At 38.0% G+C, this 17301-nt stretch overlaps 1 protein-coding gene across 3 annotated transcripts in view; it reads left to right on the top strand.

Moving 5' to 3' along the window:
* Positions 1 to 16963: 16963 nt before the first annotated feature.
* The window catches only part of lrp8 (low density lipoprotein receptor-related protein 8, apolipoprotein e receptor), a 180291-nt gene continuing 179953 nt past the window's right edge, over positions 16964 to 17301 (top strand). For all 3 annotated transcript variants that reach the window (XM_016284694.1, XM_016284693.1, XM_016284691.1), the window contains exon 1: positions 16964 to 17128. In XM_016284694.1, the coding sequence (XP_016140180.1) occupies positions 17062 to 17128 (67 nt within the window). In that variant the 5' untranslated portion in view covers positions 16964 to 17061. The remainder of the gene's footprint in view (positions 17129 to 17301) is intronic.

The following is a 17301-nucleotide window of genomic DNA, read 5'->3' as shown; positions in this document are numbered from 1 at the left end:
TGCCCGAGTGTGGTCACGATCTGGAAGTTCTAAAAGAGCTCCAAACCGCAACTGATCTCGCACTCTGAGCGACGAAGGTCACCGCGATTTCTCTGGGTCGTGCGATGTCCACACTTGTGGTCCAGGAGCATCACCTCTGGTTGTGTCTGGTCAACAGAAGGGACGCCGACAAAGTTCGGTTCCTCAAGGTCCCTGTGTCACAGTCAAGAACATGGCCCAGCAGTTCTCGGCTGCACAGGAGTAGACTGAGGCGATCCGACGTTCTGCCCTGGCGGGCAGCTGCTGCCTCCACCCATCCACCAGCCGCAGCGCCCCAGCCTGCTCGTCGCCGAGGGCGGCCCCCTGAGTCCACCCCCACTCCCGTGCCGCATCCGCAGCAGCCTCAAGCAAGCGGTGCCGTGGAGCTGGGCGTAGGCAGGCCACCCCGCCATATGTAGAGACCTGAGTGGATCCCATATGGGTAAAGGCCACAGTATAGCCTCAGAGCCCATGTTCCCCGGCAGACTTCCTGCCAGTTCCAAGAGGGTTACAATCACCTCTAATCTTCCATATGCACCTAAACAGTTGTTCATATGTGTAAGTGCTTCCGAAACCTCCTTCGGGAAGGATGGGACTTCCGCAACGTTCCTGTTCCGAATGGAACGGGTAAGTTTTCCCAGTGTTATCCAATCTCACTGAGTGGGTAGTGCTACGACAACAGTGACTGGCCTTCTTGTTGCGAGCCCCGGCCTACACCAAAAGGGGGCGCAGGAGACTCGCACAGGACACTGGAAGGGGCAGCATCCATGGCGCTTTGGTAGGGATCCCAATTCGTCGGTCACCGATGTGACGTCGAGAGTGACCGACTGAAAGGGAACGTCTTGGTTACATATGTAACCCTCGTTCCCTGAAGGAGGGAATAGAGACGTCACGTCCCGTCGCCACGGCTGCTGTACCACCGCTGAGCGGCCGGGTTACCGGCTCTGCTCCTCAGCGAAAACCTGGTATGCGTTGCACCTACTGCTTTTTTATGCTCACGCTGTGATCAGCGGCAGCTGGATGCAATCATCGCATGCCAATGTCTATTGGCTTGTTTAGTTTACACTCAAAGTAGATTGGTCTCTCTAAGCGAGATCCCAATTCGTCGGCCACCGACGTGACGTCTCCAGTCCCTCCTTCGGGGAACGAGGGTAACATACGTAACAGAGACGTTTCTTGGGATTGAAATGATTATGAATAAGTAATTATTTGTACTACCACAGCCCATTAGCATTTCCCCATATTTTTTCCAGCCTTTTGATATTAAACCTCCATTTGTTTAGCAGAAATGTCTATGCACTTGAAACATGTTGAAATAATAGTTCATCAGTGCCTTTTTTTGACATTTTTTCCTGTTGGTACGTATTGACCTGGCATTATTAGAAGCATAATCCATTTGTTTTATGCACTGCTTCAAGTGTGATCCCCCTGACACCAGCCCTTTGAATGGGGTTTAGACTGCAGGAAAACTCTATTCTTAATCAATATCTGTCTTGTTTTCCAATAAAAATATCTAACCATCCTTAAAACAAGTTAAATTTAAGAAAATGAATAGAAAAACTGTATGAAATATTAACCTATTTTCAGAGAATGTCTTGAATAAGTGTATTTTGTCTTGTTCAGACTTGTTCTGGCAGATTGTGTACATGCTTTATTCATTAACCTGACAAAATGTATTTTTGCAAGCAAAGAAGACAAAGATACTGATTAAGAATAGAATTTTAAACTGTGTACTTGCACAGAAACTGTTGGGAGACGTCTTGTTTGGATTTGGTAACGAGCAAAATGAGGACAATGATTGTATGAAACAAAAAACCTTCTAAATTCTTTAAATTCCAAGTCAACAAGAGGATGTTGTTAGTTACCGCATGTTTGCAGGGCAGGGAATTACTGAAGAAATGTTGCTAATGACAAGATGATGTTCATTTTAGTAGCTCAAATGAGGGGAAAAACATTCCAATAATCAGAATGTAATGGTCAGGGTAATGGTCAGATTTTTTTTTAAGGTCTATAAATAAACGTACACAGGATATTCTCATGTATACCAGATGATGTTCATTTTAGTAGCTCAAATGAGGGGAAAAACATTCCAATAATCAGAATGTAATGGTCAGGGTAATGGTCAGATTTTTTTTTTAAGGTCTATAAATAAACGTACACAGGATATTCTCATGTATACCGTACACAGAATTAGTGATGTTTACAATTTTTTATCTCAAAGGATTTAACTTTTTGGCAGGCAAATGTAGGCCTGAAATTTAGAGCAAATCAAAGGTTTGGATTATGGACTGGATGATAAATCCACACGTGGTAAGTTTATCCAGTGATCAGCCTGATGACATTTATCTCCTGCTAGTGTAGAGTCGAGCAGAGTTAAATGTGAAACATCCATGCTATGTATATAGGCTGTCAGCATTTTAAATGTGTGAATTCATTCACGGTAGCTCATGCAGTTCAATGCATATCGTTACGCTCTTTATTATCTGACACACAAACCTAAACCATTGAAAACAATTCATCCCTGTTAGTATTTCATCTCCATTCCCTCCTCAAGTCCTGCTCTTCTGCTCCTTGCTGGCTTTCTGTTGATAATTCATGTGTAAGCTATAATTTCAGCTCTGCAGGATACTGTTTTCCTCTCACCGTTATGAGACACTCTGCTATCTAGCACTTGGTTGTTTTCTCACTGAAATCTGAAGCCTGCATGTCCTCTCGTTACACTAAGTCATAATTAAATGTAAAATCCGAACAATCTCAAATCTTAGGGTTGTTTTTTATAGAGAGAATAATGTGAGGATATTATACGCTGAGGAAATTAAGAAGTTTCTTTACATATAGCCACAATCAGCTGTTAGATCAAAACTCTACGGTACTTTTTTGTACTGTCCTCCTTTAGAGAGAGAGAGAGAGAATTGCAGAGAGAAATTTAGGCTTTACCTGTTAAATCAAATTTATTTTGTTGTGCAGCCAATGACAATTTACGACACTGACAGATTAATGAGAGATTATCCTACATTTGGAGGAAGAGGAACAGGATATCCTTTTTCTGTAGCCAGTCGTTACTCACCTGGTATCTAATCTATTATATTGTTGTTATTTTTGTTCTAAATGATTCTAAGTGTGTTACCATCTATTCATTTATCAAGCAATGAATGAAAAATAGAGGAAGGCAGGAACTATTCAGGTCATGTTCCTGTCCTAATAGTCTTACAAGTTTACACAGAGCAATCCATCATATTTTTTGGTCATACAGTATTTAAAGTAACTGTTTTCTATTTTAAAACATTTTTTATTTTGATTGATTGATTCAGTCACATAATCGTTCAGAAATCATTCTAATATATTGATTTGGTGCTCAAGTAACTCATTTTATTCCCTATGCAATAGAGCGCTAAAGTGATGATGTATTTTTGTAGGCCAACCCAGAAGTTAGCATCACTCTTGTTCACTCAATAAAAAAACCCCCAAAATTTTTCCATTTGGCTTTTGGATTACTGCAGAAAATAAGCTCTGTGACCAACAACAGTTTATGATCCCTACACATTCTGTTTGTCATGATAATTATCACAAATTAACTCAGATTTTATTCATTTTGAAGCCTAAATGAAGTCGCTAAAAGGTAAAAAGCTAAAGGTAAGCTATAAACGAACTACACCATGGTCACATGACTTCAATGTCAACACCATTAAGCTTCCAACAACTCTTTCATTTTTAAAAACATTTTACCTTAAAAGTTTGAATTAGAGCACAATTTTAAATATAATGAGACTTTAAAAGTGGAATAGCGAGAAGATGAGTTTACCTGTTCAGCGTGATGACATTTAATTTCCCCAACAACCATTTAGCCACTTGTTAGCAACTGCCTGTTTCAAGACAATTAAAAGCTTCAGTTAAAATGACTACAGTATGTCATCACTGCAGTACTCTATATACACAAAGTGCATTTATTTGTAGATAAGTCTGATGGTAGTCGCCCATGACAGAAAGGTATTTAGCTACTTGGTGATACAAAGAGACAGCACTGAGGCTTCCTGACTTAAGGAACAAATCTCATGAAGAAAATAAAATCTTGTGGTTAGCATCAAGAAATACTCATAGGTCCTTCCTCATATCTGTGATTACTGTCTCATTTTATTCCCTATGCAATAGAGCGCTAAAGTGATGATGTATTTTTGTAGGCCAACCCAGAAGTTAGCATCACTCTGGTTCACTCAATAAAAAAAAATAAAAAAAATTTCCATTTGGCTTTTGGATTACTGCAGAAAATAAGCTCTGTGACCAACAACAGTTTACGATCCCTACACATTCTGTTTGTCATGATAATTATCACAAATTAACTCAGATTTTATTCATTTTGAAGCCTAAATGAAGTCGCTAAAAGTAAAAAGCTAAAGGTAAGCTATAAACGAACTACACCATGGTCACATGACTTCAATGTCAACACCATTAAGCTTCCGACAACTCTTTCATTTTTAAAAACATTTTACCTTAAAAGTTTGAATTAGAGCACAATTTTAAATATAATGAGACTTTAAAAGTGGAATAGCGAGAAGATGAGTTTACCTGTTCAGCGTGATGAGATTTAATTTCCCCAACAACCATTTAGCCACTTGTTAGCAACTGCCTGTTTCAAGACAATTAAAAGCTTCAGTTAAAATGACTACAGTATGTCATCACTGCAGTACTCTATATACACAAAGTTTTTTTTTTACACCATGACACGTGTGTTGTAAATCACTAGCGCATGCTGTTTCCAGGCGCTGAAGATGGCCATGTTGTCACGGCTGGAGAAGCTAAAGCTTAGTTTACTATCGATTACTGATATGTTACACGGCATATGACTGTCCAAGGAATGTGAAGGAGGGCAATCACTCACAGCATGGATGCAAACTCACACTGGAGTATATTTCATCACAGTCTTAGTTCACGCCTGCCCACGCTGGGCTGTTAATACAGTAAGATACTGGCTTGCCAGCATTTAGACATAAGCAGAAACTCGGTAAGGTCTGTTTAAAATTTGTTTCAACAGATATATAAACATGGACTGAAAGAAATGTTTTAAACCTAGTATTGTACACTGTAAAACAATATCTTGTTAAATTAATCTTAATAAAAAAACAAAAAACCTCAACTGTGATTGCTAGAACTTCACTGTTTAGTTAAAAAAAATACAGTGACAGTGTTTCAGGCATTACTATGGCATATTAGTGCCTGTATATTTTAAAACGTATAACTATATATTTCATTAGGAGATATAATCTCAATTTACCAGTCTACATGAAACTACTTGAATGGGTAACCCACAATGCAATAGTAATAATACTAATAATAATTCAATAAACATTCACTAAGTAACAGAAAATGTAGCACAAATTACCCTAATGTAAATCACTGATAACAAATAGAAGAAATAAAGTTATTTATTTAGAAATCATATGATTTTATCACCATAAATTGTGAAAAAGCATAGGTTTAAAAAAAATCTATAAATGACATATAATGCATTTTTAGACCAGTTAATTTTTCTCAATGTATATGGTAATATACATTAATAACAGGATGTAAATAAGACAAATCATGTGGCACAACAACAGAATTTATTAGTGTTAGTATTATGCCCCCTCATTTGAAGCCTCATGTCACTAAGTTCATGAATAAACATAAATAACAATGTATCAAATCATGCCCTTTTGGCAATATATTTATGTCATACAGGAAGCTAAATATGTGAATTCTGGGGCATTCTTTTGATTTGAAATGTAATCTAAATACATGTACCCTAGACTACAGTATTATATTATTGAACGTATAATCCTTATAGTCCACAATACAGAATGTCTTCATTTTCACCATGTATGAGTAGGTTTCCAATAGCAACAGATTGTGAGATGTGAAGGCACACAAAGACATTTCTCCTGTAAACAATCTCATCTTGCTAAAGGTCTCTTTTAATACTCTTGAGAAGTAATATCGGTGACAAGCCTCTCTTGACCTCAGTTTCAACATCTTGATCCCCATTTTGCACCATGTGTTAGCCATCTTAACATGGATGTAAGGAGAAGCGCAGTGTGTAATTGACATCTTTTTGCTTTCTAAGCTGCGCTTTAATGCTTTCTGTTTGTGTGCAGTACTACAGAATAGCTCTTAAAGATGGACTCCTCTGTGACCCTCTCTTTATCCTTTTTCTCTTTCCCCCTTCGTCTCTTTCCTTCATTTGCATTTTAGTGGAGTTTGCTGTGATAAGAATCACTAGTGTTGCTCATTTGGGCTAGTGATTTGAACAAACCCATAAGAATTAAACTTCAATGTGTAATTCACCCTGTACCATTTGTGTTAGAGACATAATTTATCCCAAAAATAGTGTACCTATAGTGCTATTTCATTTATGAATTTTGCCCGATGAATGATAAAACTAGTAAAACACGTGTCCTGAGCCATATCTAGGTACCAGCTGGGGCCAAATTCACTAAAACCTTAGAGTGATAGTCTAACTAAGTTTGTCAGAATGATTACTTTAAAAACTCTAATATTTTCTCTGTAACTCAAAGACCATCTTTTTGCATTGTCTGTAGATTGCCGCAGTAATAACACTTTTTTGTAGCAACTGGCTTGATAGGTGTTCAATAATAAAATTAAATAAAATAAAAAATGAGGTGCTTGTCATGTTTTACTGAATTCAGCAGAATTTATATATATATAAATCACTTTTACATGATGTTTGGACACAAGCACCCTATAAGGATAAAAGTCAACCCAGTCCTTTTCGCCCCATAAATAAATCATAAGCAGTGTCTCAGAACAAGCCATTCACAGAAGGGACGTCACATTGTACAGGCCCTGCCCACGACTGTTGACGGACACTGCCCTATTAGCATAGATCCCACTCTGAGTGAGCCTCACACAATGGTGTTCAATAATAAAATTAAATAAAATAAAAAATGAGGTGCTTGTCATGTTTTACTGAATTCAGCAAAAAAAGTTTGCACATAACCATAACCTATGATTGCTTAAAATAAAAATCAATGGTGTCACTTCAGAGTGTATGTTGATACTGTTATGTTACTCTGAGTGAGCCTCACACAATTCGCCATGTTTATCTTCACGCTAGAGCATTTAAAAGCAGCATTCAAGAAAGAAATGTCTTCTTATTAAAACTACAGAAATTATTCAGTCAAGAGCAGTGAGAGATTTTCTGATTTTATTTTATTGTTTGGGTCATATTAACAGCATAGATAGCACTAGATACTGTATATTATGCTGCTGTAACTAGGGCCTTTCGCAACGCAGGAACCTTTTCATAGTACCAGAACTAATTGTGGAACTACCCACTTTTTGGCGTGTTCGCACCGCCGGAACTGGGTGCGATTTTAGTACCGGACTGCCTTTTTCGAGAACCAAATTTGCTCCTGCTCCGGAGCAGGGTCTAACCAGCACAACTGGTACTAATCGTGACGTAAGTAGACATTGATTGGCCAAACGCGTATGAAAACACCCTCACCCACCATGATTTAAAACTCTGTGTAAACATACTGTAAACATTGTGTCAACTTATTTCGCAAGTATGGAGAACAGCGATAGATGGACGGACGTTGAAGTGCAGGCACTTGTAGCAAATGTAGCACTGCCAGTTGTCGTTGGAGATTCTTAGTCCTCCTTTCCGTTCTTTCAATCGCTTTACGTATATGTCGACTTTCCATGTCCATTATTGTGAAACCCGCGAGACACAACAAAAACACAGCTCCGATCACAGCGTCCTCCATCCTCCTGTTGGTAACGTTGTTTTTATTTGTTTCCGTTGTTGAACGCCGCGCACAAATGACGTTGCTGTCGACCGGTTCCTAGTACACACTGTCGGTGCGAATGCAACCCTTTAAATAGTACTGGGAAATAGTTCGCGCAAAATTGTCCCAGTACTTTAGTACCGTACATTTAGTTTTGGAAGCGGTTCGAAAGGCCCTACTTAATGCACAGATCTAATATAAACATGCGATTTCTTAGCTGTTTATATTCACAGACATAACCGACTTGTTTATGTTACTTATACGTGTTTTTTACCTAAACTTGTGAGTATTTGACAGTTTAAGTGCAATGAGACATGAAAGAGAACTTAGTTTAGTACTCACATGCCGTGTGACAGCCACTTTCTTTGAGCGTGCTTCAGATGTGTGCGGTCAGAAAACCGTATATCAGAAGTTTATACTAATATGGCTCAATATGAAAATACATTTTCAGCGCGATTGACATAATAATCAAAACCAAACAGATGTTTTGTTTTGGCATAGTATCTGAGGTACGAGCTGTAAGGGCACAGCCCTATTCTGGAAAGGGGCGGGGAGCAGCGGCTCATTTGCATTTCAAGATACATGCACAAAAAAGTCTCAGGTTACTTGCGTAACCCATGCTCTCTGAATAAGGAATGAGACGCTGCATAGCTATGATGCAATGGGAATACCCCTTTGGTGTGCCAATTGTCTTAAGCCCATATGGAATCATGCCAATTCATTGACTGATGGCATGGGCGCCATCTCGACATCACTACGTCACGCACTCTACTAGCGACCACGCCATCAGCTCCTTATGAACGCAGCGTCTCGTTCCCTATTCAGAGAACGTGGGTTATCTTTCATAGGTTCACTCAAAACTGCGTAGCTATGAAACAATGGGAACGATATACCACACCCGCCAAGCTAAGCGCTGCCATATCTGACCCGATACAAAATAGACCAGGCTAACCTTTCAAGAAGAAAGAATCTGGGAACCAGGAGCCGCATCTAAATCCAAGCTATAAAACCTGATAATAGTGTGAGGAAAGGACTATCCTTCCACCACACAGATATCCTCCAGGGGAACTCCTCTGAAAAGAGCTTGAGAGTAAGCAACACTCCTGGTAGAATGAGCTCAAATACCTAGCAGTGAAGAGAGATCTCTCACCTCATACGCAAGCAAGATAGCTTTTGAGGACAAGCTATTTTGACTTGGGTGAGACCAACCACGTAGCAACACCCTGGCAACCATCCAGAGCACAATAGCAACTAAAAACCTTGCTATTGTAGAGTATAATTATTCAGCTTTTCTCTTTGTAGACTCCATTGTGAGCGTCTGTTTTACCTTTAAGTCACCTTTCTGCCTGTGACTCCACTAAACTGCCATCTCACCACCAAACATTCACACCTAATCTCTATTTCTTTCTCCACCTCTCCGTTCTAGACCTTCCTTTGCAGTTCAGATGTACTGTAAGTTCAGTGAGACGTTATACATTCTTACAGAGAGTCAGCTCCTTTTTCCCCCGTTCTCTCTCTGTCCATTTTTTCATCCCTTGCCCTCTCATTCTTTCTCCTTTGTCAAGTTCGATTACTTCTCTTGGTGAAATTGTAAATGCATCATTACACATGAGTGAATTTCTGGAGTCAGACAGACCTCTTTGGCTCTATTACTTTGATTTCACATACTGTAAACTAAAATAACCATTCTTAAAAAAAAAAAAAAAACACAACATCAGCCATGCAGTTCATGCTGCCTTTTAAAGGGATAGTTCACCCAAAAATGACTGTTCCATGTTGTTCAAAACCTGTATGATTTTGTTTCTTCAGCAGAACACAAATGAAGATATTTTGAAGAACGTTTCTACTTTTTTTTGCCCATGCAATAAAAGTCAGTATGGACCAAAACAACATCGGACCCCATTGGCTTTCATTGTATGGACAATAAATGAAATTTTACAAAATGTTTTGTGTTCCATAAAAGAAAAGCAAACAATCACATTTTAAAATCCTCCTAGTTTTAATGCCTTTATTCCTCCTTACTAGTTTTGTAAACTCCCTCTTTGTTACAGAGGAACTGGTTGTAAATATTTCCCCTGGATGTTTTTTTCTTAAGATGAAAATACTCAGGTCTTGTCTCCTAAACAGTTAAACCTTGGGCAGTCAGAATTATGATGGGAAATTATGTCCAGTATGCTTCAGACATCATCAAAATATGTCTTACGATTTGCATTTAGACGAGTTGATTATTATTATGCACCCTTGTGATGTCAGAGCAGATACTGTAGGAATAGACAGCATACTCATGTTAAACAGTGAATGAAGAAGAGCATGTGTGACAAAGATAGCATGAATATGACATTTACTTTAGAAAAGAAGTGTCACATTGTCACTGTGTCAGATTCAAGGTAATCAAAATGATGACAAATGGTGACAATAATGAATTGTTGATTTTCATCTTAATCTTGGTTGAGATTTAAATTTAAATGTTGTTTTATCATTAACTGAGGGTGCAGATGTGATGTAAAACCAACATCAGATTGCAACGTTGGTTTAAATGACATGTTAACGTCGACTGAACATTGTTGCAACGCTTGTTTGCTATATGGGATGAAAGTGTACACTGTTATGACATAAAATGATTAATTATACATATTATGTACTACACTAATGCAGTATATATGTAAATCTTTGCTCTTGCAAAGAATATACTTGAACTTTGAACCTGAACTTGAATTCTGCTTTCTTGTTTTGCCAACCTTAATTTCTTGTCATTTACTTACATGACTTTTAATATCACAATTTCTGATGGGAATCTAACAAACCTCAAGTCTCATGAAAATATATTTTACTGGTTATACAACAAAGTTTTTTTTAATACCTCCGTGTGCATTGTGGAAAGCAAGAGAGATTATCAGTATTGTAAGAACAAACTCATCTTTTGTGTTTACCCATCTTTGAGATTTTTCTCTTTTACATATTAATTTATCACTTGGGCACAGATAGAAAATGTGAAAGATGTTTAATAAATAATAAAGGTTTTGTAAAAGAGTAGTTATATTTAGATGGGTTATAATACATTTTTAGGTCATATAATTCTTTATATTTTTGCAGACCTGTCATTTGTAGTACTGTACCTTTTTTTTTTTTAGCCAAACACATGTGACTAATTACTTTGGCTGATGGAACCAGAAGAATGTTCACAGTTACAAAACTTTCATTAGCAACTATCCTGATCTGTGACGTCAAAGGCAGCAAATGGGAGAAAAGTCAATTTCAAGGTTTTAAGAGCGTCCAAAACCTGGTAAAACAACTACTGTAATTTAATGAAATATTACCAAATATTGCAGTTCCAACATCTGCCAGCAGGGGGGCTAATGGGGTCATGTGAACCAAACTTCCAGTTATTATTCCAGTCTCGATATAACTTCAAATCTATTTGAAACCTGTGGTAATCGACAGATGCTGTCGATTACCACAAAGCATCATCTTGACTCATTCCTGAGTTTGAAAAAACAACATCATATGCTAGCGTTCTCATATTGTTTCATACCTATTCGACTTTCTTTCGTCTATTGAAAACAACTGCAAATAATTATGAAGAACAGTATTCATTGTTTTCTATGCATTACAATGAATGGAGACTTTCAAACTTCAAAAAGCACTCAATGTGATGAAAACCTTAAACGAATCATAAAAATGGTCAATATGATGTGCTATTTTCCATATATTCCATATACTTCTGTAAGTAACAGTATTTTCAGGGAATAACAAATAACTAATACATTTCAGTCTGTTCCTCACACAAGGTTTTAAAACATATGGACCACTTTTATGGTGCTATTATGTGTTCTTTAGTTCTTTAAAGTTTCTCCTGTTCTGTCCACAAAGAAGAAAGAAGGTCTTTTGGATTTGGAATAAGATGAAGATAAATAATTAAATAACATTTTTTTTAACTACATCCATTTACTTCTAACTTGGAATATTCCTTTAGGTTCTAATCTAAAGACTCACTATGATTCACTATGTTAGAAATAGCACACCTTCGCTTGGGTAACAAAGAGAATTCATAGAAGCAAAAACGTGATTCGGGTCTGAGGAATAACAAGGGCGCTCACACTTTCCAGTCTGATTGGCAAAAGAGATGAATTGAAGCGTATCTCCAAGGCTCCCCTTCCACATTCTCTTACCCAGTGAGGTGATTTGGATAAAATGCCTCATTACACTCTAATCGTTAGACTATTCAAACATCAGCGACTGGAATCAAACTTCCAAACCACAGCAAAATAGACAAGCTAAGCACTCCACGTTAACAATCATATGTTTCCTCAAATAATGAGTTCTAATAAAGTCGAACTGCATTTCAAAAGAGGGCAGGGAACTACTGTTCAGGCATGTTCCGTTGCTTCTCATATAAGTTACTGCAGTTTGCTAGTTCTCATCTGTCATATTTTTTGATGCACTGACATTTAATATCTGTTTCTGGTGGGCTACCAGCCAGTTATCGACTAAACATCTCTCTTTTTTTATTTGTATTTTTTGGGTTCAGCAGCTTGGTAGCAAGCAGTTCTGGCAGTTTTGGCGAGTTCTGCTACTTAAAAAAGAGAGAGAAAATGCTGATCAGCTGACCTCGGCTCTTATGGTCTGATTCCCTCACATGAGTTTTCAGTTTTTAATTTTTCTTCCTCTTTTCTAGAAATGATTCAAAGACCAGTCAAAATGTCATTGACACCAAAAAATGTAATTTTGATGTTGGCAAAGATAAAAAAAAAATAAAATAATTTAAAGCAAGACACTACAGATTAATAGGAAAGATACATCATACTTCCTAAGTTCATTAATCACTGCATTAAGATAATTGGTTTGAATGACAAGTTTTATGGTATGTTTAAATATACAAATATGGCATTTTCTAATTAAATATGCTGACTTGCATACATTTCCAGAACAGAAATTTGAACATTGGATAAAGCCAGGTTCAAAATTCTTGTTTCATTTTGTTGACATATTGGAGTTTTGCCAGAGGCAATTTTGCATATCACTATTATTATAACTTCATAAGTAAAAAAAAAATAAAAAATACAACAGAAAAAAATATATATATATTTTTTAGAAATAATATTTTATAAACCAGGTGAATGATAAGTGAACAAAGCCCTTTGTTAAAATCATCAGAATATAAATAGGAATTAAAAAAAAGTTTGGTGCATGCACTGTAAGTGCAATGTGGAAATTTCTGGCTCAGTGCATGAAAAAAAACTTTATTTTGAGAAAATAGCTTTTAAATATACAGTATGTATTTTAAGTGGAATCTACAGATGGAAATAGATAAAGTGCAATAACATAAACACATAAAAGTGTATTTTGGATGTTTTTTCTGCTATTTTGAAACAACACGTTATGAAACAAACTTTCCAGTTTTATTCCTATCTTCATTAGGTTTTTACAGAGGCGTTTATTCCTTATGTCATTTGCCTGATTTTATTCCTAACATGGTCATTTTTTTTCCTGGATGTTGACATAATTTTTTTGGTATATCTGATTATATGTAATATTTTTGTAAGTCACCCAACAGTTTGCTTTGACATCCTTTGGGGATGTTGGATTAAAGTACATACGTAACCAAATATTGAAGATTGGTCCTTGGTTTAAAAACTTGATACCATGCGTTTGGACCCTGCATTTACTCAAAACTTCTTGACAGGAAATAAACCGAACTGTGAAAGCATCCTGACTCCATGGAGATGTGATGATAATGATGACTGCTCGGACAACAGCGACAAGGAGAATTGCCGTGAGTAATCTAAACCTCTTTTTAGCAGCTGTCTTATTTAGCCATGCAGGTATCCTCTTTGTTCCTCTTTCAATTGAAATTGAAAGAGGAACAAAAAACATCCAATGTTGACCAGAAATTCTGTTTAAGTATATCACTCACTAAGTTTTGAAACACAGGAGTAAACTTAAGCAGCTGTTTCTTTGGAAAGACTCCAACTGTCACGAGTTTTGGCTTTAGATTACAGTGCTTGTTTTGCTGTATAGTATGTATTAGTAATGGGCAATGCACTTAATGTTCATCTTTTGTGAAGCTGCTTGCAATCGCACATTATTATAATAATTGATAATAGTGATGTACTATATAAAATGGACATTGTCATTTAAAGGGGTGATATGATGCGATTTCAATTTTTCCTTTCTCTTTGAAGTGTTACAAGCTCTTGGTGCATAAAGAAGATCTGTAAAGTCTCAAATCCAAAGAGATATTCTTTATAAAAGTTAAGAGTCAACCACGCCTACCTAAAACGGCTCGTTCTAACACGCCCCCACATGTCTACGTCCCGATGTCCAAATGTTCACGCAAAGAAAGAAGGCGTAACTTTTATTCTCACTGTAGTATTGTTGTTGCTGCCGCCATGTCGTGAAGACGCTGCGTTTCGTTGTGAAAGCGAAACTACTTTGTTTGGCCTTCCAAAAGAGGACGATATCCGCTTCGTCATGCCCTGATCCGTGCTGGTCGCTGAGGAAATACATCAACTTCGCGCTGTGGATCGCCAGATTGGCTTTCACCGTGGATGAAGCAGAGTCCAGCCCGGGGTCGTCACATGTGGTTGCCGCAACCCCGCCGGCCGCTCCTTCGTCAAATCCACCGGCCGCCGCTCACTCAAGCCGGCCTCCGCATACTCTAGGCTGTCGCTCACTCTAGGCCGCCGTGTGTGACGCTGTATTTCATTGTGAAAGCGAAACTACTTTGTTTGGCCTTCCAAAAGAGGACACGACTAGAAATCAGTGGTTAAGTTGTATTTACAACACTGTTCCAGAACACTTCAACCCAAATATTCAGATGTGTGCAGCACATTTTATGGAGGACTGTTTCCTGATCCTGGGAGAGTAGACTACAATGCCGGCTGTTCTGACTCACAGACTGTAAGTACGTTTTTTATATTTAAAGAATTTGCCACTGACGATTCAAAAGTGAGTTCTGAGCAGTGTAGAGTAGCGCTTGTTGTTTGTCATTTCTCCGATCACAAATGCAGACATGGTTTTATGTTTACGCGGCGCGATGCAACGCGCAATGGGTTTTAATGTTTTTGTCTCGTTGCTCTGGCCGGACAAGGCATCAAGCGGCAACCTCCCGCTCTCTCTCGTGAAGCCAACAAGGAAGTGACTTAAACTGTAATTCGTCAACTGGCCGCTAGAGGCTGGCCGCAAAAGGGAGTCAATCCAATAGACTCCCCATGTTAAAATGCCCAACTTTACAGCAGAAAAAAACATGTTTACAGCCTGGTTCAAAAATTGATTTTGGTCTATATAGCTAAGTTTGCCCTTCATGACAACTGTGAGGGGGGTGAATTTTTTTATAACTCATCCGTTTAAATTATATTAAGCCTTAAAGTTCTGCATAATTAAGGGCGTGGCCGCTTGAGTGACAGGTGGATTGCCGCTGCTGTCACCACCGTCGAGCTAGGTGGGCGTGGTTTCAGCAACCTGCTCCCGCATCTTTGCCCATTTTCGATTATCCGGGAGTGACGCGCGGTGATGCGCTGCCAAGATGGCGACGGCCGGCTCTGCCTACTTCAGGCTTCAAAAACGCTCTTTGGAAACCTACGTGTGACATCACGGACACTAGTCCATGTTTTTATACAGTCTATGCAGGGCAGCACAGTATGGTAGGGGCGCAACATAGACACTAGGCCAATCAGAGCACACCTCGCTTTTCAGACCGATGAGCTTTGTAAAAATCGAGGCGTTTCAGAAAGGCGGGGCATAGAGGAGAAACAATAATGTACAGTATGTGGAAAATAATGTTTTTTTTAACCTTAAACCGCATAAACACATTTCATTACACCAAATACACCAAATAATGTTCTTTTTAGCAGCATCATATGACCCCTTTAAAGTGTGATCGTGACAGTATTTTCTGATTTATGGATAAAAAGAGATATATAGAATCTTTTGACTCTAATATGTCAGCTCATGAACCTGGCTTTATCAAATTCAAGATTTCAAGAAGTTCTGGAAATGTATGCAGTGTAGTGCATATTTATTTAGATAATGCCTCATTTGCATATTCATACTTCACATTTCAGAAAACTTGTTTGCTATTCTTAATGGTGATATCTATATTTAATGTTTACCCTCAGTTTTCTTTTCCCTTATAAACATATTTCCTATGAAACAGGAAGTTTGGAAGAGACACTGGCCAATTGCTATTATGACTTCATGGGGTCAAGTAAAATTAAAGTTGTAGTGTTGTGACTTAGTTCTAAACTGATATTATGTATGTGATAATGTGCAAGTAGGTAATAGAAAATATATAAATTAGGTTTGTGGGTTAAATTCTCCTTACAGTTGGTGATTATTTTTACAACAGAACATGAGCTACAGAGCTTCTGTATGGTTAACTTAGCATTTCATGTAGCAGAAATTGATGCTAGATCCACAGTGAAAGTAATCTCTCAGAAAGAACCCAAGCAGAAGTTGTTTCTAAGAGTCGATTCAATGCATGTGAGAAAAGAGGACAACTGACAGATGGTGATGCCTTCTCAACTGAGAAAAAAACATTCAGCTTCTTTTTCCCTCTTTCCATCTCTCTCCTTCTTTCATTCTCTTTTTTTCACACTTAAGAAGGGGGAACAATTTATCATAGCACTGCAATGCCGACAGCTTCCTGTTTATAATGCCAGCCAGTTCCTGCAGCTACCTTAAAGAAGACTCGAATCTAAAATAATGCAACATATGTAACATAAAACACCCCATGCACTTAATTAATAATTAAAAAGGAAGAAACATAACATTTGAGATAATATAAAGAAATGGCATGGGTCTTGCAGGTACTTCAGAAATAAATGAATACTTTGAACTTAAGAAAAAAATAACTAAATGTTTACAATATAATTTCAACTTCATGAAAATGTAATTAAAAATACGTTTTAATTTTACATTAGCATGAGCCCAAAAATGTTCACTTCCGTTTTTATAGATTTTCTATAGCATTTTACGATTATTTCTACTCCACCGTGTCCAAGAATCTGTTGATTTCTTCAGTTGAGTAGGCTGATGACACGCAATGCTTTGTTCAATTTTTCAACTTTAACTCCGCCCATACGTACAAGTCATCACACATGGCCCCGCCCACCTGCGTTGGCGTCATCAATTCAAACTGGTATCGAAAGCAGAGTGGAGCTTGTGGCGAGTCAGAGCGCGTGCTGCACGGAGAAGGGAGGTACACACTGTACTGCACGATCTTTTTATATTTCGTATGAGCACAACGCCTTGATTTGTGAAGATGTGGACGGCTATAGGGAAACTGCTGCTTTTACATATGATACTCGTGGGGTTTCTGCCGGTAAATGGTAAGTGTCTGTTTTACGCTGTCGGTCCACTGTTATGAATGTAAACGATGCTGTAGAAACACCGGCGCAGTCGCGTGCATCTGCTTCCTTTGACGAGACATTAATAGAGCGCTAAGTTGTATCACGAAAATCTCTTTAGGCAGCTTGTATTGTAAGGAATTGCAATCTGATCA

Source organism: Sinocyclocheilus grahami, unplaced genomic scaffold, assembly GCF_001515645.1.
Source record: "Sinocyclocheilus grahami isolate Dianchi unplaced genomic scaffold, SAMN03320097.WGS_v1.1 scaffold187.1, whole genome shotgun sequence".
Taxonomy (NCBI): Eukaryota; Metazoa; Chordata; class Actinopteri; order Cypriniformes; family Cyprinidae; genus Sinocyclocheilus; species Sinocyclocheilus grahami.
Note: the sequence above shows the minus strand (reverse complement) of the source record. Positions and strands in the feature narration are given on the sequence as shown.